Source organism: Oryzias latipes, chromosome 15 (genome assembly GCF_002234675.1).
Source record: "Oryzias latipes chromosome 15, ASM223467v1".
In the NCBI taxonomy this organism is placed as follows: domain Eukaryota; kingdom Metazoa; phylum Chordata; class Actinopteri; order Beloniformes; family Adrianichthyidae; genus Oryzias; species Oryzias latipes.
Window position 1 is genome coordinate 23978360 of NC_019873.2, and position 26035 is coordinate 24004394.

General features: G+C 36.1%; 2 protein-coding genes across 3 annotated transcripts; one reads left to right on the plus strand and one right to left on the minus strand.

Annotated features, from left to right (window-relative positions):
• Positions 1-282: 282 nt before the first annotated feature.
• mcph1 (microcephalin 1) lies at positions 283-25838 on the plus strand. Of its 2 annotated transcripts, none has more exons than XM_011484518.3 (15): positions 283-385; positions 750-793; positions 888-979; positions 1056-1174; positions 1689-1773; positions 2208-2319; positions 2394-2525; positions 2620-2700; positions 3653-4711; positions 6170-6285; positions 9293-9330; positions 9429-9591; positions 9679-9756; positions 24686-24923; positions 25004-25838. In XM_011484518.3, the coding sequence occupies exons 2-15, from the start codon at positions 760-762 to the stop codon at positions 25054-25056; spliced, it is 2400 nt and encodes a 799-aa protein (XP_011482820.1). In that variant the 5' UTR covers positions 283-385; positions 750-759; the 3' UTR covers positions 25057-25838. The 2 variants fall into 2 exon arrangements, with proteins under 2 accessions (XP_011482820.1, XP_023819272.1); XM_023963504.1 differs by having other exon boundaries at positions 3656-4711.
• Positions 10319-21575, minus strand: angpt2 (angiopoietin 2). The gene is made up of 9 exons (XM_004077414.4): positions 20749-21575; positions 17953-18108; positions 16402-16523; positions 15713-15951; positions 14190-14317; positions 13666-13767; positions 13012-13178; positions 12521-12651; positions 10319-11119 (listed from the first exon to the last, which is right to left on the minus strand). The coding sequence occupies exons 1-9, from the start codon at positions 21007-21009 to the stop codon at positions 10947-10949; spliced, it is 1479 nt and encodes a 492-aa protein (XP_004077462.2). The 5' UTR covers positions 21010-21575; the 3' UTR covers positions 10319-10946.
• Positions 25839-26035: the final 197 nt, after the last annotated feature.

The window sequence follows — 26035 nt, forward strand, 5'->3', positions numbered from 1 at the left end:
ACATTGAACAAACGATAAAAACGAGCAATATTGCTAATAGACAGGAGTCACAAATAATAATAATTGTTTTTATAAACATTTTTACTGAGTATAAGCACATTTACTGAACATGTCGACAAGTGCATCTAACGCAAAACAGAACAAAATAATGACTATAATATTTTAAAACAAAATAATTACAGCAGGGGACATGTAAATTATGAATTAACAAATAATTAAAAAAAAGAGAAAAAAATATCTGCATGAGAACAAGAAAGGAAGTGACGTTTTACGCTATCAGCCAATGAGAGATTTTTTTCCCATGATGCACCTCTTACACAAACGACCCGCGCCAACTGTGAACACAGTGTCAACGCTTAGTTGTGTTTCAGCACTTTTGTTCGGGGTGAGTACACGACATTAATATGAAACATGAAATTGCAACAGTTGTTTTCTTGTCATTGTAAACATTTAAGTTTATTGTTATGTTGGCGTAGCAGAAAAAGTGCCACACAAACCAGGGGGAATGCTAACAGGTATCCCGTTTTAGTTAGCTTACCAAATAGCTCTGGATGTCGAAAAAAATACTGGCTTTCACTTTTGCGTAACAAGTATTCTATTTTGTCTTTGTTATTACATCCGTTTAGTTAAACAGCATTATGTTAACATCATATGTAGATCTTTAGTGTAAGATGATCATTGCATGAAAGTCATTTCTCATAATAAACACAAACAACTGTAAATAATCTCTGTGATTGATTCCATTTCAGCAATTTGGCTATGACTACATGCAGCAACTCTACTGTTCTTAAAGGTAAAATAAAATTGCTTTGTTTTGAATGTGAAATAAATGCAAATACCCTTAATAATAATAATTCATAAAATCGCTCATTAAAATTTATATGCAGATGTCGTTGCCTATGTGGATGTGTGGTCATCTGACAAAAGGGCAAACTATTCAAGATCCTTTATTCCTCAGCTACAAGAAATGGGAGCTCAGGTAAAAAAGATTTTATATTTAAAGCCTGTTAGTATATCTGCTCTATCTGATCTAATTGATGTTCTCTCTTTTTAAGGTGTCAAAAAGATTCAGTAAGCAGGTCACTCACGTCGTGTTCAACAGTGGACATGCAACCACATGGAGAAATGCTAAGAAAAGTGATGTACATCTAGTTTCTGCTTTGTGGATACAAAGGTACAGTGATTTTATTTGATTTTTTTTTGTAACTTTTTAGAACAGGAACTATCTTATTATATAGTTATTAGGGGTGCAATCATTAATTTTAACCACTTTTCTATTAATTGAATAATTTTTAGTTCCTTTTAAATTGGTTTATTTTAAACCGTCTAATTCACTGACCTAAAATCGATCCAGGACATCTTTAGCCAAAAATTCAACCAGTGTCACTCAAAAAAAAAAAAAAATCTGGGTACTGAACAGTGTGAAAAGATTGTGTGGTCTTGCTGTGATGTTTTTGCATTATAGTAAAATATACCTACCATGCCTCAATTCAAATGGTATCCAATGTATATAATAATAAATCTAATATTAATAATTATAAGTATTTTTATAACGGTGTGTAGATCAATTTCAATGACAAATAACAACAATAGTTACACTCCTAATAGTTATTTACACATGTTTCATCGTGAAGCTTCACATTTTGTTGTTTAAGATAATTTCAATGTTTTGGTCACATTTCTTTCAGATGTTTTGATGAAGGAACACGTGTGGATGAGGAGTTATTTCCAGCTTCAAATGATGAAAGCAATCCTGTGATAAAGAACAGAAAAGTGAGTTTATTCAATTTGACTTTAAAGTTTAATGAAGAACAAAACTGTGTGTTTTGATTTTGACAACAATGTGTAAATGTAGGTATGCAACAGGTCTGAATATATTAATATTGATTGATGGGTGGGTGCTTTTGTATAGATAGAATTGTTAGTAAAAAAATATTTTTTATTTTTAAACTGAAACATGTATTTCTTAATGAATGACATTTATTCTATCAGGTATTGATAGAACTCCATAGGAGTTCACTGTATTATTTTGAATCTGCAAGGTGAATTTTTCTTTTTGTAAGTCTGTAAAAAGCGTTTATACTATTAAGCGTTCGTACAATCTTAAAGCAAATACTTTCTAAATTGTCTTGTAGGGTCAGTAGGGTCAGAGCTGCAGGCCGTGCTTATGTTCTAAACAGTTTGTTTTCTGTTCCTGCTTCCTGTAGCATCGTTGCATGTTACCTAAGAATTCCCCTGAGAGGAAAACTGAAAATGACTGGCGGAAAAAGAAAAAACTAAACAAGATGTTGAAAGATTTACCTTCAAAAGGGCCTCTAGGTAACATCTGTTTAAAGATGTGTTGATAAAAATTTGGATGCAGTGTACTGGTAATTTCTTGTTTTTACTCACAGTTACAGATTTATCGCCCATTATTATTGATGAAGAGAATGGAATAATTTACAGTCCCTCCATGAAAAGGTCAGATTACATGGCACAGCGCTTGAAGGACATGAAGGACAAACCGGAAGACCCGTCACTAACAGGTACATTCTTTTAACTTATTAGGACCAAATTTGAACAAGTTTGGAAATTGAGTTCAATCATTCAAAAAGTATTGAAATGTCACTTCTTTTTCAGCTTCACAAACCGCTGAATCCTGCTCACCTACAGGGATTAAACCTGATCTTGGGATGTCACCAACTGTCCTCAAGTTTACGTGTAAGAAATCTGCCAATTATAGTTTTCTTAAAAAAATGAATAATTTCTAAGACAAAACCTTCCTATATATGTCAGATAATTATAATGAACTAGGGCTGCATGATATGTGGAAAACTTGCAATATGCGATATGAATGATCAATATTGCGATGACAATATAACATGAACAAATATTAAAAAAGCCAAAAAAACATTAATTCCATTTCCCTGCAACAGTTTATTTTAAATAAGAGTCCTTATAACTTAAATTATTCTCCAAATGACCCTCGTCTATATAGGAGGCGAGGGTCTAACATAAAAGGGCTCCATCCGATTGGTCAACAGCATAAAGGGATTTTTTTGATTAAATACTTCAGCTGCCATAAGATTGTTTTTGCACATTTTAGGTAACCATCTTTTGTGATATGCATATTGCACACCTTGATATTGCGATATAATTGCGATTTATTGTGCAGACATATTATGACATATGTGGTCAACTGTGATTTTGTTGAAACACTTATTTGTAAGTAAGTCTTTTAACATTAATCTTTTTGTATGTTCTATTAAAATGTATGAATTTTATAAGTATACTTAGAAAAAATATCAGCACATTTTCTGATGAGGAGTGTGTCACTGTGTGGTATCGGAAACAATAAACTGTTTGTGTGTTTAAGCATGCTTGGTGCTTGTTAAACGGTGTTTTTTTTTACATTTTTTGGTATATATATTTTTGATGTGGGGTTTTACTTTATTTCTTTAGTTTCTCATATGGATGTTGCAGAAGTTTTTGTGTGACTGTGTATATGTGTGAAGGACATTGGCTGTAGTGGAAGTGTGTTATTGTTACAAAAGGTTATGAAGGTTTGATTGAAAGTCTTTCTAATACATGAAGTCCCCACTAAGCAGTCAAGAAAATGAACACTTGTTACAACTTTTAAACTTTTTTAATGTCTTTTTTTTTTGATTGACAGTAGATGACCAGCCACATGATGATTCCTGTGTTTCTGCCTCTTCACCTGGTTGTTCGTCTGATGAAGAGGAAACATCACACGTTGAAGCTAAAGATCGGGGTCATTCTATCAGTCCTCTGTCATCACCCTGTCAAGATGTTCCCAGACGGATTTCACATGTGCGTAACTTTCCACGCTTTGACCTCGAAATGAATGAAGAAGGGAATAAAAGCAGTAAGCTTAAAATGGATAAAGAAGCAAATGAAAACAAGAAAAAGACAACAGACAAACTTCAGTCTAAATCTGTTTTAGAAAGCCCTTTGCAGGACAGATCTGGTGATTCTAAGGGTTCCTATGGAGTTCAAATGATAAAATCAGCCCACCTGTCCCCTCAAAATGTTGAAGTTGGAAATAAAAACCGTACGTTTAAATCCTGTAAAGGTTCTGTGAAGTCTTCAAGACGCCATTCAACATCAACGCTTTTACTTGACTCTACAACCAAAATGTCAAAGGAAACATCAGTAGTCAAAAAGACTGAGAGGAAAACACCCAAAAAATCTAGATCAGTAGCGCATTCACTGATTAAAGCTTTCTCTCTGCCGAGTGAATGTGAAAGCGTTGCCTCTGGCACAACGGATGGAGGCAGTGATGTGTTTGAGGATTACTTTTCTCCAGCCAACCACCGGAAGTCTGTTTTTTCCAATCTACCCCAAGACATTCATGTTCAGATGCCCTTTGAGTTGAGCCCTGTTCCAAGCAAGAGAAAGCAAAGAAGTGAAAACAGCAATTCGGACACCAAGGGGGAAAAAAAGCGGAAACTGGAGGAAAATTCTTGTGGCAAACATCTAGAACAGCAAACAATTGGAAGCTATGAGCCTTGGTGTTTCAGAGCGCCTCTCCCAGCACCTGACAGCCCACAGATGGCTGAAACACAAAGCACCAGGAAAGACGAAGATGATGCTGCTGACAGCCAGAAACCAGCAACCTCATCAGGTCCACCATCACTGCAGGCAAAAGATCCTACAGGGGAAGAACACCCAAAGGAGTCTGATTTCCCAGGTCTTTCTTCAACCCTGGAAAGTGAGTAATAAGGATTCTAGATGACGCAGGAAGTGCAAAAATAATGGACTTGCATTTTATTTTATTTTTTTACCTTTTGCTTTTTCAATAATTCAACTAAATAATGCTGTTTGAACTCTAAACAGTACGTTTTATCCCACCCCCAAGCATCAGTGCTTGCATAAAATCTGTTTAGAGTTTTGTATCACTGGGCTCTGAATTTGCCTTAAAATAGCTTGATGCAAAAGTTTGAACATAAATATACCCTAATGAGTTTAAAAAATGTGGTTTATGTTATGATTCAGCTTAAAACTATTTTGTATTAATTAATTCATTGATTAAAATTTGACATCAAAGATGAATTAAAAACAAAATTATAAAAACATTTGTGGTTTGATTACAAAAGTTAATCTTGTGGAGATGATCAGATGTTTTGACTAAAAAACAGTGTGAGTCTTTTTATGTCTTCAGTTGTCTGTGAAACACAAAAAAGCTGCATAAAAGGTCCATTGTGGAAACAGCTGCATTGATCTCTGCTTGGCGTTTAACCTTAAAAGAGGTGTTTGAGATCTTACGTCCACCATAGCAATATTTATAAAGGATTTGTCCTGTCATCCAGGCTCATGTGAGTTTTTTTTTTTTTTTTGCATGTAGGCATTCATAACCTGTCTGAAAACTATACATTTATTTTTTTATTCTTTCGCAGTGTATCTCTTTTTTTCCCCTCAAAGATTCAGTTCAGTGCCACATCAAAGTTTTTATTAAAGCAGACTTTTGCTGTACCAAATTTTTTTTTTAAATTCAACAATCATCCTTTTTTAGATAAAATTCACAGTATTTAAGATGAGGAGTTTGGAGGATAATGTGGAGAGAACGTGACTTAATTGAGGAAGAAGTGGGATTCCAAATAAATACAAAAGAATATTCATTACTTAATGCTAAAACTAAAACAACGTCACCTCTCTGTAAAAGAAAAAAACATGGGTAGATTTTTTTAAATAGTTTCCATTCCAAATCTTTCCAGTCACTAAATACAAGAAGCGCAAAATGTATAAATAATTGTAGTTTTTGTGATTTGAATGTTGTTTTTTATTATTATTTATGTTAGATTTTTTTCCTTTAATTCATATCCCTTTTTTTATCTAATGGGTGGAGAACTGTTTCGTAGCTTCATCTATTTTCACAATTTGACTACATTTTTTAACTCGGAGTTGTGTCAAGAAAGATGAAGTAGGTTTTTTGGGGGAATTTTAGGAGACAAACAGACAAAGTCAAAATTTAGGGAATAGTCTTGCGTTGCCTCCAGTAGATTTCTCCTTCTGTAGCCTCTTCTGCTGTCAGAATGCATGAATACATTAAGAAATGAAGTGTAAATTAAGTAGAAATGTTCACACTTGTCAAAAGCCACCAGCTGTGTGATCGCTTCAGTGACATGACACCACCCCACCCCATTTGAAGTTGTGTTGTTTTCTAACGTAGGTGGAGGAAATGAATGCAGGGGTGCAGCTGGTTTCAAAGAGATCCCCCCTGAAGCAGAAGAAAATCTCTATAAGCAAGACGACTCGAGTCTTCAGAGAATGGTTAACAAAGCAAAGGTAAGATGGTGTTGACCTTTTCATCGTTTGGCTGGTTTGCTCAGTGTCAGGATGCAGTTTGATTGATATTTATTGAATATATTTTTGGTTTTATCTGCTCTGACCTCGCAGTAGTGCCTTTCATTTCATCACAAAGCAAAGAGGAATAAACGTCTAGATCTATAATTTAGTGTGAGTCAGGTGTGAGCAGGTGTCGAACTTGGGTGGACTCACAACCCAGATGGACTTTTCAAAGAGCTGCATAGAAGTTTTGATGTTTAAGGAAAATACGTTTCTGGAAAACAAATCCTGAGTGTTGGAGTTCACAGGTTTTGTACAAACGCAGGAAATTCTGAAGCATTGTTTCTCTGCAGGAGTGACTATAGGAGCAAGGTGTGAGATAGTCCAAGGGGTTGCAGTCACACCGACTTCTAAGGAGCTAGACGTCTGTTTAACTGGCTTACATTAATACAGAGGCCCCTATTGTGTAAATGCTATCAATATTATGGTACATAACAGGGCTTCAGGTCAGTGATAGAATGCTTGGTAATCCTTGTTAAATTTTTGATAAGACAACAATAAAAGTCATCTGACAAGAATGACACACAGTTGTTGTTTTTTCCAGCTTTTTGAGGTTGCTAGCATAACGAAAACAGAGCTGCAGGTGCATTTCACAAGCAAGGAAGTTGCGCTGCCGTCACAGAGCCAAAACACAGGAAGCCCTCAGGACCAGACGTAAACGCACGCACCGAGATGCATCCAGAGCCTACAGCTATGACAGGCCATGACCCTTCTACAGGAAATACTTAAACAAGGAATTACATAAACACAGCTGTCATATCGTTACATTTTTAGTATCATTATTATTATTTTGTCTGATTGTAATTTTGAGAACTCCTAGCTCAGATGTTTCTTTACTTACAGACATCATAAATCTGTTATGCAGTCTTTAAATGAGTTTGAAAGAAGGGAATTTGGCTTCAACTTAAACAAAAAGCCAATTCTGTCAAAGTCCGGACCTCAACCAACAGGAATGACGTTTGCATAACTTTAACAAAACTAAAGAAGACTGGACCAAAACAAGTTCCTTTCCTTCAATACTCCTAAAGCTTTTTCAGCTAATGGGTTTACTCAGCTTTGAGACTGAGTACGGTAAATAAATAACAGTTGTTCTTTTTCAGTAGAAATATAACCAAAAGCTGAATAACATGTCCTTATGTTTTTAATATTTCCTGCTCAAGAATCTTTTGGTTTCTTAATTTATTTTATGTATGTTTTTCTAATGAATTATTACGATATCCAATTTAAATTTTTGCTTTAAATATTTTAGGAGGGTTTCTATTAACCCCTGTTTTGAGTTAATAGAATTAGTATTTCTGCTAAAATCATCTAGCATAGACTGGAACTGATTCAACGTGCTTATGCAGCTTTCTGTTTTTAACTCTCTTGTGTCATTGTTTGGCATCTATAAATTAATGCTTATCCATTATAAGTACAGAGGGTTTTATATTTTGTTGAAAACCTGCAGTCTGACTTTTTTTGACAAGATCTCTCAGTTCCTCAGTTTTCTCAGGCAAACTGAAAAAAAAAGAAATTATAAAGGACCTTTTTTAAATTCTTTATCTTCTTTGTAATGACTGGAATTTAAGACTCACAGAAAAGAATGAACTTAAATTGATCTGAATTGCAACACATTGATAGGACTTTACATTTAGTCTGATGGTCCACTTTTGCCAGTCAGATTCCTGTGCAGCCGACCAAATATGTTCCTCTTAGAAGAAGAGCTGATGTTTCTTTGGAGGAACCTTTAAGGTTTTTAAAAATCCTTTTCCTTATAATATTTTTTTACAATATTTGAAAAACACGTGTTTGCTTTATAAAAAAACTAAAACAGTGAAACCGATCCCTACAGAAAGGGTTTAATTGACAACCTAAACCCCAATAACACTATCTCAGTTCATTTTCAGGGGTTAAGTGACATTTGACAGGAGCAGGTGTGGGCTGTGGGCTGTTTTGGCTCTTTAACTTTCAGCAGGCCTTAACCTCAGGTTTCCGGCCGGGAGAGCAGATACTGGCGTGGCAGGAAAAGAGCGTGGTGGTCCTGTTTGTAACCACCGCCGAGGTGTTTGTGTTGATGATGGCTTTCTGTCCGTGTGCCAAAGTATGTGGCTGCACAAGCGCAAGCCTTTCTAATGGAAATTAGGAGAACATTCTGTTCTAAACTTGATTCTTTTATAGCATCATGTTTAAAAATGTATGTATATATATTTCTAACACAAAAAAATCCTTGCTAAAGATGCAGTGAAGATCTCATCATTTAGCCGACAAAATAAAAGCATTTTTATGTCCCTGTAGACTGTTTAAACTTTTACTACCCAATTTGAAATTGTTATATTTATTCATCAAATTTGTTTTTGGAATACGTATTTATTTATTTAAGATTTATTTATCAAAGCAAGACAGATTTAGAAATAAAAATCTTGATTTTAGCTGTGGCCTGGCAATGCAAGACCTTTTGAGAAATAAAATGGGTTACAAGAGACGCGTAGAAAAAAAAATCAGGATAAAACAACAATAACACAAACATCAAAATAATTACTTTTATTAGAATCATAAACTATGTTACAGCAAGATTTACTTAGTACTTTTTGCTTTTTTTGAGACAAAAAATGCTTTTCTGTTTTTATTCTGGTTTTATTGAAAGAATTCCTTTGTTAAGAGCTCTGCCTTTGTTTACTGGATGTAAATAGTTTCATGAAAAGGACAATATTTTAAAGAATATATTTAGATTTGTTGCTATGTTCAATTTTCTCTTTATTAGATCCTTTTACAAGTTTCATTCTGTTGACTTTTTGGCCATAAAACAAAACATCAGTGCCTTTTTTATATCAACAATCTTGCATTTGTTTGTATGTGACTGGTTAGAGTGTGAAGGATGTCACTAAATATAAGAAACGAAAAAAAAAATGTTTTGATTAAACTTCATCACAGTTCTTGGTTTAAATTGAAACATTTTTTTCTGTTGCAGGTTATGAGAACACTGGTCATGACAAGTATGCCAACTGAGTGAGTTCTGCTTTTTCCTTATTGTGAAACACCATTGTGAAGCATTGAACAAGGATCATTTTTGTGTTGTTGCTTCCTTGCCTCCTGCCTGTATGTAGGAAGCAGAGTACGGTGGTGCAAGTAGTGCAAACGCTGGGTGGGTTTTTAATCGTCGACCAGGTGTGTGAGAGCACCACTCATGTTGTGTCTGGGGGACACAGGCGGACCCTCAACATCTTGCTTGGCATTGCACGGGGCTGCTGGATCCTCTCTTTTGAATGGGTACTGAGATTGTAAAGACTGGAAAAACAATCTTGTCTTTTATTGTGAAAGCACTGATTTTTGTCTTGAAATTTTTTTACTGAGCAGATTCTGTGGTGTTTGGAGCAAAGGCAGTGGATTCCAGAGGAACCATATGAACTTTCAGATCAGTTTCCTGCAGCACAAGTAAGCTCAATGTGACATATTCCTTAAAAACTGCAAGCAAAAAATGTATTAAAGAGGAATAAAACCTAATAAAGATGCAGTCACTTATCAGGGACTCATGGAATATTGATATTACTAGTCTCCAGGGAACACTAACCTTAAAATGTTTTTTAATTACTCCATGAATTTTGATTATCAAAATGATAAAGAAATTTAATAACCAACAAGCGATTAAGTCGAAATCACATCAAACAATAACCTGTTACCTCTTTTTTTATTCTGCTGGGTGAGATAAATAAGGAAAATATTAGTATGCTTTGTGATAATTTCCTAGATGTCTGACCTTCTATCTGACCTGCTTCATTTCTGTAGGTCACTGCAGATGTTGATTAATTAGTCTCCATCATTTGATGTTTTGTCTTTGTCATTGGGTCTTTCTGACATGACATTGAAAATCTTTACCACATTTCATAGCCTGGAATAGAAAACACAAGTGTTTTCTTTTATTTTAAGGATGTGCTGCGCATTAAAAAAATAACTGTTATCTATTATTAGTAAGAAGAGAGAATGAAAACAAAAAACAAACTTGTAACATGATGAATTTATTGAGTTTATAGTGGATGCAACTGCATAAAAGCTTGCTCAAATGTTGTAAATATTGTTGTGATAAGTCAATTTATTTATATTTCTGTATTAGGAAAAAGTCCTCCCCGAAAAATCAGAATCTAACAGGAAAAAATGTTATGGCGTAGGAACTAGTGCCAAAGTACAGCAGATAAAGTCATATAAATGAAAAATATCCTATAATAAAATTAAATATCTACATATAAATTAAACAAAAAAATCTACATATATTATTAAAGGCAAAACTGTTATTTCTGCTATTCTTTTTACAATGATATTTACATTTTAAGAGAAAACGATGATTAGTTTGGGAAATTTTTTCTGCACATTGTACCATAGTCTTTTTACAAATGTATATAATCCTAAATTCCTGGTAAATGTGTTTTTGGATTGAAATGAAATTCATAACTTTCATTACAATTACAATGTGCCCATGGCTTTGTTTCACAATTTTCTCCACATTAAATATAAATTGACAAAAACATTTAATTTATAAACATGTTTTTTTTTATTAACCCCCCCAGCTTTTCTTATTTTTGGTGAGCAGCATTTTCCTTTCTCCATTTTCTTCTAAACATGCTCTGCTTTTAAAGTGAGCCTTTAAAGTCTGCTGGTCTCATCATAATCGCTGTGGACTTCAGCGAGTAGCCTGATCCTCTCCAGTAGTACCATTTGATTCCATTGAAGCGGTTGGCGTTTTGGCCTCGTTGGTAGAACATGCCATTCAAATTGGATGGACCGCAGGCATCAAACCACCAGCCTAAGAAAAAAAAAGTTATTTATTTATTGTTAGAAAAGAAGATATTCATTATAATCAATCAATTTTATCATAAATCTGTGTACCCATATTATTTTGTACCCTTTTTTTGACGAAAATGGAAAATAGTTTATTAGAATTACATTGAAAAGAGGACCTTTCAGAAAGAGTTTACATGACTGTATATTACACATGCTGTGGATTAGAGTTTAAAAACCCTTCTGTCCAATAGAGTTTCCCCATTTTCATGCTGGTTTCAGAACGGGACATGTGACATGTGTTCAAGTGCGTTCTTATATGCCTAAAGCGCGTTCGGCATATGGTGTTCACCCTGGACAAGAAAGAAAAGGCTTCTTCTACTTTTACTCCTAACTAGTGCATGTCCACCACCTGGTGCGAAACGCTGATTCTGTGGAAATCTTGTGAATCTTGCTCCAGCCTTTTTGTTTCACAGCTCTAATTCATAAGTTAATTCAAGTCTTGGTGTCTATAGCTCCAGCTGGGCACAAACCACAATTGTTGGTTTGTCTTCCATGATCAATTTCAAACGGTTTGCAACTCTGTGAACTAGAGGGGACGCCATCCATACACCACTATTAAATCCAAGTCTCTGATTGGTCAAAGTTTGACCCGGTTTAAGTACGTTTTCACTGGCCGCACGTTTTGTAGGGAAGAACGGTCTTAAAAATGTGCATCGCTACACAAGAGTTTTGAACCCACAAGCCCGAAACTCGTATTTATGTGTATTTACATTGACAAGGGCGGTGTGACTGTACTTTCCCACACATTTGATAAAAAATGTCATATTCTTCATACTCTTTGATGATGCAACTTGAAAGGGTAAATACAGTGGTTAATTAGGCTAAATTTGTTCGTTTGTTTGTTTCATACCTAAATTTCAGGGACCGAGCTGTAAAAAAATTATGTATTTGCTCTTTTGAATGACCCAAGTCCACTCAGCAACCACAATGTGGTTTTGCAGAGACAGACCTGTCATGGGAAAAAGGGTTGGGGTTACCGTTTTCAACCTTTAGAGCACTCTTGGCAGACACCAACATAAACATCGACAGACGTCTGGCTGGAGAGTCACTTTCAAGGGAAAGCAGAGGTGGACTTTTTCACTTCAACTGGGGAGAAGGAAATGCTGTGTTCCCAGGCTATTAATGTAAGCCATTGTCGCTGCTGAATTCCCTAATGGCCCGATCTGTGATTAAGTCTGATTTAATTGTGTGGTTTGACACAGCAGCAGAAGTACGATGGCCCCGACGATGCCCTTGAACATTTTTAGGGCAAGTGCCAAGATTTGTTGTTCCACAACCAGAGCTTACAGCAAACAAAGAAACTTCTCACTTTTCTTGGTAAGCACTGAGAGCCACAAGTTTTTCATACGCTTGTGTTCCTTACCTCCTGTTGTCAGTTGTGAACATTTGCAAACACATTTGTCATTGTCTGCGTCCTTTGTGCTAAAATCACTTCCTGGCTGCCCGATGCTGCTTATTTTGCCTGCAGTTCCACTGTAGCCTTTAAGGTGTATCCTGTGAAAGAGAAAAGAAAAACTGAAGGAAGAGGAGGAGGAAACCTGTGATTGCTGTTCTTCAAAAGGCAGAATTCAACTTCCTTTAGAGTTCTTTGCCTGTGGTAGTTACTAAATTGATTTCAATTTAAGTTATAGCGTCATTCTGCATTTTTATAAGGTAATTCTTTGTCCAATTACAATAAATCATATATTTTCTTTTATTCGCTAGGCTTTAAAAGCAACTCTAAAGTAGGCGTCATAATTTACAGAATTAATATCAGAGGGATAACATTTTTTTGCACAGAACCAATACAGAACACAAAAACAAATGTAAATCTTGAAGGAGTTTTCATTTGTTTGCTTTCAGGGCTCAACTTACTTGTAGTTTTGTGCCTCAGAGCTGAGAGAAAACTGGTCATATTGTGAGAAAGCAGAGTTTTCTTCCCAGTCACTCAGTTCAATCCTCAGTTTATAAGCCCGTTGGTTTGTCAGTCTAGAGACAAACTCATTTCCCAGCCAAAATTCACCTGATGGTTCTCCAAATCCCTGCAAACACACACAAAAAAGGAATTAACACTTTCTGCAAACTCCGCTGACAGACCTTTCGAGTTGCTTTTGAATAAATTAAAGAGTGGAGCATCAAAGAACACGTTGTACCTGATTTATTAAAAACTGAAAGCTTCTTTTTTCCCTCCACAAAGAGCCTAGCATTTGATAGGGACACACAAATACTCTTAAATAAAACCCTCTTCAAAAAGAAATAGCTTTTGCTATAGTTGTACATTTACTAAAAGAGAGATTATCAGGAACAGTTTGCTGACTCGATCCTGAACACGTTGATTTTTCTTTTTGACTTTTCAAGTGCTGTTTAAGAGTAGATGTGGGCTTAATCACCGTGTCCTGAAAACAGGGTCCCCCCCCCCCCCCCCCCCCCCAAAAAAAAAAGGTCACTGTGCATTTAAGATTTAAAAAAAAAAAGAGTAGCCTTGGTTATTTTTTACTTTGGTAAGAATTTCTCCTTGGTTGTCTTTACCTTTTTGTACTCTTCCCACGTACGGTGAAAGTCAACTTGGCCGTCAAAGCGCTTTTGTAGGACTGTCCACCCACCTCCTTCTGTTTCCATATCACAGAAAGCCTTCAAGCACAAGAGATTTCATGTAATTCATGATTAGTACTTATATATAATATAATAGAGACAGAATATCACATCATAAGATTAAAGTCTCTTTATTTTTTGATGAATCCAACTCGTTTCAGGGAGAAGTTTCAGAAATTGGGTCTCAGTAGCTGAGTAGTTTCTTAGGCGACTGCAGTTTGAGCTCAAGTATGTTTATCGTTGGAAGTTGAGAACATTTTCATTAAATCACCTTTCCTTTAGTCATACTTTTTTTCACAGTAAATCTGGTGCACATACAGTGTTTTCTTTACAAAAAATAAATTAGTTTTGTGGAAATCCATCGCTCATGCTGAGTGAATCTTAATGAACCAGTGAGAAGCCTTTTTGTTTTGTTTTGTTTTGTTTTTTAACAGGAATTCGGAGTAATCAGTCAGGCTCACCTTTACTTCCATGGTTGTGTTAGGTATTGTGAGAGTATAGACGCCGCTTTGTGTGTTTCCTGACGTGTAGACAGCAGCACAGTCCGTGTAGAAAGTAGGAGTGTCCTGCATCATCACAGTTTTGGGCACTGCAAAAGAAATTTGCTTTGTTATAGTGAAATAACACAATTATGGAGCATTTAGATGACATTTTAAAGTGAGATGATGGTAAGTTTAAAATGAAATTGAAGCAATTTAAAGGACAATTCTGTTAAGTACTTGTTTTAGTTTGACATTATATATGATTAAGTATAAATCGCAATCATTTGGGGCTTATTTAATAAACTCCTTGTTTATGGTTGATGATAGAAAAAGTCAGGGTATATTTGTATTTACGTTGCCCAAATGTAGATTTCATCATTAAGACAGATAGTATTGCAAACTTTGTAGTCATCTGGTAATTAAAAGAAATTAGAGAACCATCTGCGTTGGACACAAGAATGGATAAATAATAAAATGGGTCATTTATAACTGACCCTTAAACTCCCACTTCGATCATCTATCGATGTATTTCAAAAGCGTCCCCAGTGCGTTTTTAAATTATGAATATGCCGTTTTTGCCAAAATCAAAAAGCTTGTTTTCTAGGACAGCAGTGAAATTCAATTGAAATTCACTTCTGAGTTATGGACGGAACCGTTGGCGTTCAGTAAAATTGCACATTTCCCATCATCCCTTTGTTTACACTCCCTCCTGCCATCTTACAGCCCCTCGCAATCCCTACCTAACATTACCAATGCAACAGAAATGACGCGCAATCTTAGATTCACTTGTACAGTTTTCAGCCAGATAGATGCCAGCTCAGATGAGGAAAATGAAGATTTGTCAGTGGGTGCATCAAAATGGGAGCAGCGGGGACCTTGGGGCCACCCCAAGTATTTTCTATGTAATAAATGATCCCTAATTTAAATAATCTCTCATTTTTGTCTGCTCCTGATTCAAAATTATCTGAATAAAGAAATACTCGTAAATTCGATTTTAAGCCTTATTTTTTTAAATATATTTTTACATGTTGTTTATATATATATATATATCCTGAGTGGATCTTTAATATATAAAACATAAAATCTGCTTGGAAGTTGCTATGAAAATTATAGCGACTGAAAATACTGTCTAATAAAATGCAAGGTTAAACCTTTTTTCCTCTTATTCCAAATTGGGTAAATGACTGGCATTGTGTGAAAATGACGTGTTTTTATGGACGGTCTTCAGATGTTCTGATAATATGTGGCAATTATCTGTCAGCCCAGCATGAGTGTCAGCTCAGAGGTTTCATTGAGCATGTTCTATTTCTGGGTGCCTCTGGTTTATCTTACAGTCCAGAGACATCACGTTCTGTTGTGTGTCTAATATGAATGTAAACGCACAAACAGTAATGGGGGTACAGGTGACATGTTGAGGGTGCACCGCTGCTTCAACCTGTGACATGTGGACGACGCTCCAGGTGCGGGGAATGAAAGCAAGTCCAGAGAGAGCGGTTGCTCACCTTGAGCAGATCCAGCAGACAGTGTGTATATGAGGGCGTTCACGGTGTCCAGCAACTCCTGCTGCTGATGATGAAGGACGGAGTTGTTGGAAGAGACTTTCAGTAGTTGCTGCTCCAGCTCACCAATGATTCGTGTCTGCCTCAACATTAAAGTCTGGAGCTGCTCTCTTTCTTCTTGCAGAGCCTTGAGCTCCACCTGGCTCTGCTTCTCCATCTCCTGCACTTTCTTTTCTAAAAAGCTGCGGAGAAGCAGAGGCACAAGTTTCATTATTTTGCTGGGAGGATTGAGAGTGCGCAGAGAGCAGGAGTGGATTGATGAAAGAGTGGTAGCAAAAGTCAAACAAAAAAATGTTCAAAGAGGTAGAAAGCAGCTATTTTGTTGTTTAGAGTGGGTAGAGCTGAAGATGCTGACTGTGATCAAGACACACAAGATGATAGAAGATGATATGAAAGGGATCATTCACATCAGATGTTTTGAGGCAAAGTCACAATAGTTCAGACATGACAAAAAGAAAATTATACATATATTAGTACAAAGATGTGTGATCTGAAAAGGAGCAGCTTTTCATGCACACAATAAAAGAGAACCGATTGACAAAACAAAAAACCTGATCTGCTGTAAAGATTTGTGAACATTCAAACATAGAGGACATACTTTCTTTTTTTTCCTTTAAATAGCTGATCCTCACCTGTTTTTGTCATTTAGTTTGCTGATCTCATTTGTTTGGACAATGAGTTGTTTTTCCAACTTGTTGGTTGACAATGAATTTTCAAGAAGTTGACGCTCCAGACGTGTTGTGTGATGAATTACCTGAAGCCAAAAGAAAACAAGGTGAAGCAATTAACAGCAAGACAACCTCCAAAGGACTGACTTCTGCGCACAACATCAACTGTTTGTTATAAATTGGACTTATATTACTGTAACTAGGGATGCAATGATTATCTTTCCCTGGTTTTGTTTTGGTTCGATATATAATTAATGTGTTACAAAGCGACAACTGAAACTAAAGATTTGTAAAATCCGTTTTTTAATTTGCTAATAAGCAACCAACAATGAAGAAAAACCTTTGAGTTGGCTTTTTTTATGACTGGTGTAATATAATAAAACAAAAAATCCTTAAATTTAGCACAATTGTTTAAATTGTTTCAGCATAAACCTTTTAGTATGTAGTAGGGATGTAACGATTCACTTTCCCCAATGATTCAGTGTAACCCTTGTGCTATCCTAGGCACTTTAACATTGGGAGTTGGGTCATCTAGACCCACTAGACAGTGCTCTGAACCTTTTTTCTTCAATGATTTGTGATCCTCACTGGTGTCCATGGATTACATGACACCTTTATCCACCTTTGTCATGGTAGGGAGAACATGTCAATGTAAGGCTGGGGTCATCTAAGATAGCACAAGGGTTAAAGGTGTAGCAAGTGTTCGATTTTAAACTGAAAATAGTGGTATCCCTGGTTGTAACGGATCACTGATTTAGCACAAAAACACCAATTTGTGGTTTCATATTCAGTGTCCCCCTCCCTTAAATAACGTTCATTTTCTTACCTTTCTATACTTTTCTTATTTCACTACAAAAAGTGTATCTGCTTAAAAATTCTGAGTATATTTGATTGAGTTTAAACACGTTTAAATTGTTTTCAGGTCTCGGCTGAGCAAAAAAAAACATTTTTTAAAGGGAAAATCATCATGGAGAAAAAAAACAAAGCATTTTATGACAGCAGACATACCTGAAGCTGTGGAAACTTCTGTATACCCCTCATTTTCACAGACAGATGTACACATATTGAACTGCGGTTGGGGACCTTGCCACTTATTTCCGAGTTCGAAAGGAACTGAACTCAGCAAAAAGCAGGTTGTTTACATGGATTCTAGCTTTATGTCTCCAATTCAGCTGTTGATGTCTTTGAACAGACGGATGTCTGATTGTGACAAACTGATAGACTGTTTCTCTGGGAATACAGGAGTGTGCTAATAACAGGAAATGCTGTGCAGTTGGCTCACATAAGGTCATTGACGTGTTGGCCACAATAATAACTGACGCATTCACCCTGTTTTTCCCCGCTGCTTATTTTTTTAACACTTTGAAATATTATTCGTCAGGGCTTCTCAAAAAAAAAATGCAACCCTCCGACATGAGACTGTGTGAAACCAACAGGAAGACGGCACAATTGCCCGTACTGCACTCTTTGCAGCTGTCTCTATGCTCGGGGAAAAAGCAGAACACGCAGCCTCACCTGTGCCTCCACGTTTGTTAGCTTCCTTGTTTGCTCAGCAGTTTGACTCAGCAGGTTCGCCCCAATTTCAATCATTGTCGCTGTGTGGTTGTGAACAGCAGCTTGTTGGAAATAGAGGATGTCTTGCTTCATGCTGTCCTGAATGTAGTTCTCCAACTGGAGCACAAAAGGAGGAAACTTTTCATTAGACATCCGATGAATACAAATCAGAAAACACCTAGGAAAGCATATGAAAGGTGGAAAAAAGTGCAGTAATGTTATATGTAGTAAATATTCCTGTGACGTTATGATGGAGGCAGATTGGTGTTGTGGGACTTGGACATATTTAATTGTTGTGTTGATGACAGCCTTTCACAGGTTTTAGCCTTTGTAATGTTTTGAAGACACCACAGTGTCAAGCAGTCCAGTGGTTTAAAGACCCACTCCAATGAAAATTGTGTTTTTGGTGTTTTTAACATGTTCTTGTGGCAATTTTCTGATTATGGAGAACACGCATAAAGAAAATGAAGTTTCAAATTGCACTTCTGACTGAGAATTCCTTTAGGGTTGTTGTGAATCAGGAGCAGACGAAAAATGCTGTTTGATAAAGCTTGTAAATATGACTTTGCAAACACGCTGGGCAGGCCACAAGCTCCATACTCCGCTCCATTCTGATGCCTCCACTTGTAGATGACTAGATCCATGTATGTATTTGATATCCTCGTCCGAGCTGTTTATCTGGATCAAAACTGTACGACTGGATTGCTTCAATATTGCTCGCCATTTTTCTTAACCACTAATGTTATGTAGGGGGTGTGACGGACTGTAAACTAGCGGGAGAGAGTGTAACTAGAGAGCTCTTGGCAACAGGAAGTGAAAAAGGGTGCAGGTTCGCTCTGTGCCAACAGTCCCGCCCATAACTCAGATGTGAATTTCTAATGAACTCCTGCTGCTCTGCAGAAACTATGTCCTAGAAAATTACACATTTTAGGGCTGAAAATTGCATAATCATAATTAAAAGACCACTGGGAATTCTTTTACAATAGATCAAAAGATGATTGGAGTGGGACTTTAAAAAATCTTTTTTGTTGTTCAAATTGAAGAAAAACGTTACACATATTATTCTTTCATATATTTCTGCCAGAGTGATAATGTAACTGTAATGTAATGTCTGTCTCTTAACTGAAACAATTGTAAGTTGCCAGCTGCCCTTGCCCATTCTGAAATGCGTTCTTCTACCTTACAGAATGACTGAATTTAGACCCAGACTAATCATTAAGTTATTTCCTGCATGGTGTTCCTGAGTGGCAATCAGGTCACACGACTCGTAAACAGGATGGAAGTGTTGAGTGAGGAGTTACATCCTTCGTGACAATCGGGACTGTGCACAACTGGATACCCGCGTCAGCCGAATGCCTTTGTCATCTCTTGCAGTGAGTGATTGCCTTTTGATTGTTTTTACTCATCTGTCAGTCAGGCAATCCCACACGGCAGTAGTATCATCTTTGATAAAAGAGAAGCCATTAGCATCGACACGGACTTCCTCTCTTGGTTTCTCGGTTTATGTCTTCGGATGCACAGATTTATGGGATACCGTCATTTGAATTTGTTGGCAGGAAGTCTAATTGACAGTTGGTGATCTAATCAGTTGTTTGCCTCAAAAGCATCCGTAAGTAAGGACGGATTTCCTTCTTCATTTGAAAGTTAACGTTTTTTGCCGCCGACTGATAAAAAAAAAAACATTATAAAATGTGGTTAACATGATGCTTATATTTAATTCCACTTTTTGGTTTGGGTTTGTATCTCTCCAGTCGGTTCTTGTTATTTATCTGTGACTATAAACAATCAAAGTTCTATCATGTCCATCGTCCTGGTTTGATTGACATTCATATTTTTAGTGATCAGAACACAGACATGTGACTCTGTTACCTAGTTATTTCTGAATTTTGCTTGTTTTGTTTGATAAACAAATGTTCTGTCACATTCTTGTACAATGCAACTTTATTTAGACAGATTTGGAGCAAAAAATATGCACTGAAACATCTTAATAAAGGACAAATGAATAGCTTTTTATTGTTTAATGTGATACATTTGCATCTGATGTAGATTTGATGAATGTATGTGCTACTGAGTTTTAGTTGATATCAACACTGTCTTTGGGAGATCTTTGCCTTCTGTGAAACAGGTCAGAAGTGTTTAGGTTTTAATTAAGGAATGAGATGCTGTTGTTTTATCACAAATCAAAGATTACTCTCTGTAAGCAGTGAATTGACAGCATTTTAAATTTTTTTTAAATTCAGATTTCATCCACCAATATTTTTAGTCAACTGTCGAGAAATCATTTTCTACTAGGAGTTTTTATTTTTTGACAGTTATTCTTGGTTAGAGGATAAATATGTTTTGCATCTTTTTCTAAACACATTATATATTAATGAAGTACTAGAGTTTGGTAAAATTCTTTAAATATGTTCATGAATGGACCTGGTTATTCCTGCCTTGCCCAATGCCTCAAATGTGACTGTTAATGTGTAAAAAGCACAAAGAGTTTAAACTATCTAATTGCACGAACAAAATTTATTTATCAGGAAGTTACTGTTCTAATTGCAGAACCAAAAGTAACCCACTTTTAAAGTAAATTTTTACTTGGAATTTGTCTGTATAGTTGGCTTATTTCCTTTTCTTTACTTTAATAAGATCAAATAGAAGTTTAGTTATTTATTAATTACTATGCCTACACTGTAGATGCTGATTGTCAGACGACAACCTGGTTTATTTCACTTCCTACCATTGAAAGTCCAGAGTGAGATGACGTTGTACCTTAAGCAGCCACTGTGTGTTGTTCTCCATGCTCATCTCCAGCTGCTCCAGCCTCTGAGCAGACTCATCTGTGGGTCCATCCTTCTGAACAGCATAGTTGTAGTCGTTCTGACTCTGGCAGTTTTCTTGTTCAGGCAATAGGAACGTGTAGCTGCATGGTCCATTTTGGATCTGATATTGTCTCTTACTAGCACCACCGTGTCCTGTTTCCAGGCCAAGGAAGAAGCCCAACAGCAGCAGGTCCACATTCAGCATTTTCATAGCAGAGCCTTTTCCCCCTACTAATTCAGATCTAATCCCTTGGAGTTTTGGAGCTTCTTTGATCTTTTTCTCTGTGATTGCTTGTCTCTTCCCTGCAGCATTCAAGTGTAAACTCTCTTGAAGTCCTTCAGATTCCTTTTATTACCTCTCATTGGTAGGAGGAGGGTAAGCCATCAGGAATTTGAGGTAGTGTGCGTCCGACTGCATCTGCTTTCATCAAGCCCCCGACCACTTTCCAAAGTGGTTAAAACTTCCTAACTGTGGGTCTAAACCACTCCCACCTTTCAGTTTGACCAGTGAAAGAGCAGAGAAGCGGAGGTCCCTTTCAAGACTCTAAACAACACACAGGAGCAGATACACAAACTACACATCCTCCACTATATCCTCTTCAACACCCACATGTTATTTTCAGCTCTGAATGAATGGCAACTCAGGATGCTGCTGTCTACTTTCAGCACACTCCTTGATAGTAACGGCGTCCATCCCATTCATTAAAACTGTTTTCTGGTGTGGAACAAACAAGAATGTGACATGAAACACCCACTCCTCCCCCTTCCACCTCCTTTACTGCTTTGTTTAAATAAGGAGCTGCACACCCAGCTGCACTTTTCTTATGAATTTATCATCTATCACAATAAAAGATAACCACATTCTCCCCAAAAAACAACTACTTTCTATTTCCCCTGGGTAAAATAAAATGATCATACTTGATCATTTTGACAGAAGGATCAATTGGAAAGACATACACCCAACACCCCCAAAGAATCCCTCCGAATAACCATCTTTCTTATGACTATTATTTGAATGTGACCTTTAGAAGAGCTTTACATTGTCACATGAGCTCCTTATAGCCACCTTTCCCTGTCACCTCCAACATATATAATCTGACAGGAAAGCCTCCCGGCAGAATTAAAGGAAGTGAGCTGATGTAATCAATCGGAAATGCAACATATTTCGGGCACATTAGCAAAGAGGAAGGACTGGTCGTCATTGCCGAAACGTGAAATCCTACAGGTGTTGAGACTGAATCACTAAAGTTGAATAATCTCCATCAATTTGTGTTTTTTAGTGTTACTGGAGTGAGAGGAATGCACAGGAACGGTGATTCATTTAGACAGAAAGCACCTCCAGGGGCCTTTCATTCATTTATGTTGGCACCAGGCCGCATCCTATTCAAAACGCACAGCAGACAGTTTCCTCATGTTTTCAACGCGTGCAACATCTGCTGAACTGAGTAGCACACACTGTATGCCACTATAGGGGAATGTCACATTCTTTTTTTTTATTCAAGGCTGCCTGCATGCAGACTTGTGCCTGGCATGATTAATGTAACAGTATGGCAGCAGGAGGACTGATTAATTTACTGGAGCAGGAACGGGAGATGATATATGGGAATGTTTACAATGTCCACACTAACGAGGAGTCAAAAACGAAGGGAGAACAGCGTTGACAGGGAGATGTTGCCATTTGGAAAGTAAACTAATGCTCACTGGAATGATGGATCTTTGCATTTTAACATAAATGTATCTTTTACTGGGCAATAGAGGCATCAGCAAATACTTTCTAATTAAAGAAAATAATGTTAATGCTAATTAAACAATAATTTGTAAAGGAAAGATGTAAATATCACCTTATTTATCTTTTATTTATATTTAATATGCACATGTGATTGTTTGGTACTCTGAGAATAGTTAGAGCTGTAGATCTGAACACGGATGACAAACATCTCTTTAGTAGATATTTGTACTTAAGGTGATACACTATCAGATGGTTAAATATTATGTTTTATTATGATTTTCTACATTGTGTTTAACATCTTAAAGATTTAAGGAGGTTTATATGTTTTAAAAATCTCATATTATTCTGGTTGTTGAAAAAAATCAAGCCTTTCAATCAAGGTGAGTCTCCAGCTCACATTGTTGCTGTTCTGTTAAAGCTCCTGTAGCCACCTTCAGGCTGGTTGCAGTATTTCACCTAAGAAGCTGTCAATACAGGGTCAAATTCATGACTTTTGTGTTATTCATATTTTAAAAAGGGATGTACTCACTGAATGAAAAAAAACATTAAAACATTTGCCAAACAAAAAAAAACTAAATATTTATGAAAACTCAAATGTCAGTATTTATTCCAATAAGTTGTCACGTTGTTCTTAATGTGAATATCTGATTGATTTATTGTAAGTATGTTTTATTTGTACAATTGTTTTAAAGGGTTTGGTGTGATAGACAGCAGGTGAAAATGAGTTTCAGAGCTATAATTTGATGCAAAGCATTTCTTTCATTATTATTATTCGTAGTCGTATTAGTAGTAGTAGTAGTAGTAGTAACAATAATAGTAATACAAAAATAAGTGATAATAAAAGGAAAATATAGAAGTAATTATTGTTTTCTAATTTTCCCTTCTTAATTTTTTGTATTATTAAAATAGTGATTTGAATTCAGTTTTATTTTTGCTTTTGCTATTTTTGCTATGTTCTTCTTGGATTTTTGTGAATCATTTTTATGACTTTTGTCACCTAGACATCAATCCTGAATTCTAATAGTAGAAAGAAAAGGCTCTTGCATTAATTAGGGATATTTTAAGCACTTAAAGAAGATACTCAAAATTTATTTTTTGTCCTGCGATAAATTTAAAAAATGTCTTTGTAGTTGAGGAAAAAGTTAAAATGAAAATAATATATATATTTTTAAAAGAACCATTTTGAGTTGTATTTATGCCTAAGTTAAAGATCCACTCTGAACATCTTTTAAACAATTTTCAAAGCGTTCTCAGTGGTCTTTTAATTATCAGTGGCAGGAGTTCATCAGAAATTTGCCTCTGAGTTTTGGGCAGGACTGTTGGCATGGGGCAGCCCCGCCCTCCCTTTCCCTCCCCATTCCAGAGAGCTAGAAGAAGGGAGCTTGTGGCCCACCCAGTGTATTTTCTACGTCACAAATATGATCATTTTCAAACTGCATTTTTTCATCTGCTCCTGATTCACTATGATTGAATAAAGAAATACTCCGAAATATAAGTCTGAGCTTCCAACCGTCCATCTTCTTATGTTCATCTGGGACCGAGTTGCAAGGGCAGCAGTCTAATCAAAGATGCCCAGACTTCCCTCGCCCCCGCCACTTCCTCCAGCTCCTCTTAATACATGTCCTCCATCATCAGAAAAATGCCACAACAACATGTTAAAAACACAAAAAGCACCATTTTTGTTGGAGTGGGTCTTTAATTAAAGAAGTTAACCTACTTTTGTTTTTTTTCCCACTATTTGAACATTTTGTTTATTTAGTTGACATCCAAACTGAAGAGATCTTTTTTTTTACAACAATTTAGCACTGAAGCTAATATGTCTATGAAGACTCTCATTCATCCAGGTTGGTTCCATTGTAGTAGGTTTAGGTCCAGATGACATCCCCTAAACCTACTACAACTTAAACTAATACTTATTGTTGTTTTTTTTATTATAAGAATGATGTGGTACTTTCTATTGTCGTGAGCACACAAACATACGAAGGCTTCAAATGTGTCAGTTTTTTTCCATCAGGATTATAGTTCTTTATTGAAGAACTCATACAAAATAGTATAAGTATCTGTTTGCTTCAGTGATGCAACCTTTTTATCCACAATTTAAGGGTTAAATTTGAATGTGGGATAAAAGAGATTTTTTAAATTTTTTTTTTTTTTTTAGATTTGCCGTCTCCAGAGGCATCTTTCTGCTGGAGAACACCAACAGGACCTGTTCCAAGACCAGCCAGCCATGTTTGTGTCCCAGCACTCCCAGCCACCCCCCCAGAGTCTGGTGGAGCTGATTCAGCTGTGTGGGGGAGCCGTTTGCAAAACTGTGCGGCAGGCAGGCATCTGCATTGGGAAGTACAGTGGCCGGAGACCAGAGGGAAACAGGATTTTGTCTGAGCAGTGGATTCTTGGTAAGGCCTATTCTACTCATCTTTGTACTAGAAGTCAAATCTCTAATGCAGTCTTTTAATGTTTGTCTGTTTGTTCTCAGACAGCATCACTAATCTGAAGGTATTACCATATGAGAACTACGACTTGGAGTAAGAGCCACACGGTATATTTTCTACAGAATGTTGATTTTTTTTCTATAAAATAAATCAGTTTTTTAAAATTGATTTATGTAAAAGTTTTCAGTTTCCTAAGATTCTGTTGTTTGGATCTTAATTGTTTTCGTGTTTCTAACAAAGGGTAGGAACCACTACTGTGAATTTTTAATTTCCTTTCTGAAAATGTGATTTATAAAGGTTTGAGCCAGTGGGACACCTCCTCCTTTAAGATGTTTTGTGATGTTTATTAATAAAATACATTTTTTTATAGTATCATTGAGGTAATTCTAATCCATTAAACTTTGTTAAAGAAAATAAGATCAGCTGTTAAGGTTTCACAGGTTCCAGGTCTCCAAACAGAAGCTTTTTCTTTTTTTTTAATGTGAAAGAAAGTTATAAAAATCTTTATCTGTATGTTTGTTGATTTTATTTGCTCTGTTCTTTTACATAATCTGGTATTAGGAGTTGTTTGGACCACATGACTTGTTTTCCAACACCATTCAGTTCACCTTTATGAAAAATACAAACTTTACCATCTCTGTTTATGTATTTACATTTTTAAACTGTCAAAAATCAAGTTTTGAAAGTTAAAAGCATCAAACTCAAATATCAGAAAATGGATCTGCTATTTATTTTCTTATTCTTTTTTTTTCTGGAGTTGATGCAAAATTTAAATGTACGTGGGATTGTTGTCCTGCCACTTCTGGATTACAAACTGTGTTGTGCGATGACAATGTGATGAACTCATAGAAACGTATATTAAAAATATATAAACCATTATTTTGCATTGATTTTTCATAATAATAAAAACTTCTAATTGAACTGTAGTTTGGTACGGGCTTAAAGAATTTAAATTTGATGAAATAAAACGATTTTAAACTTGAACGAGGGCTTTTTTGTCTCGAGCGCCACATCACTGTTCAAGTAGTATAAAAAAAGTAATGCATGTTTTCAAATACTATTAGAAGCTAGACTAG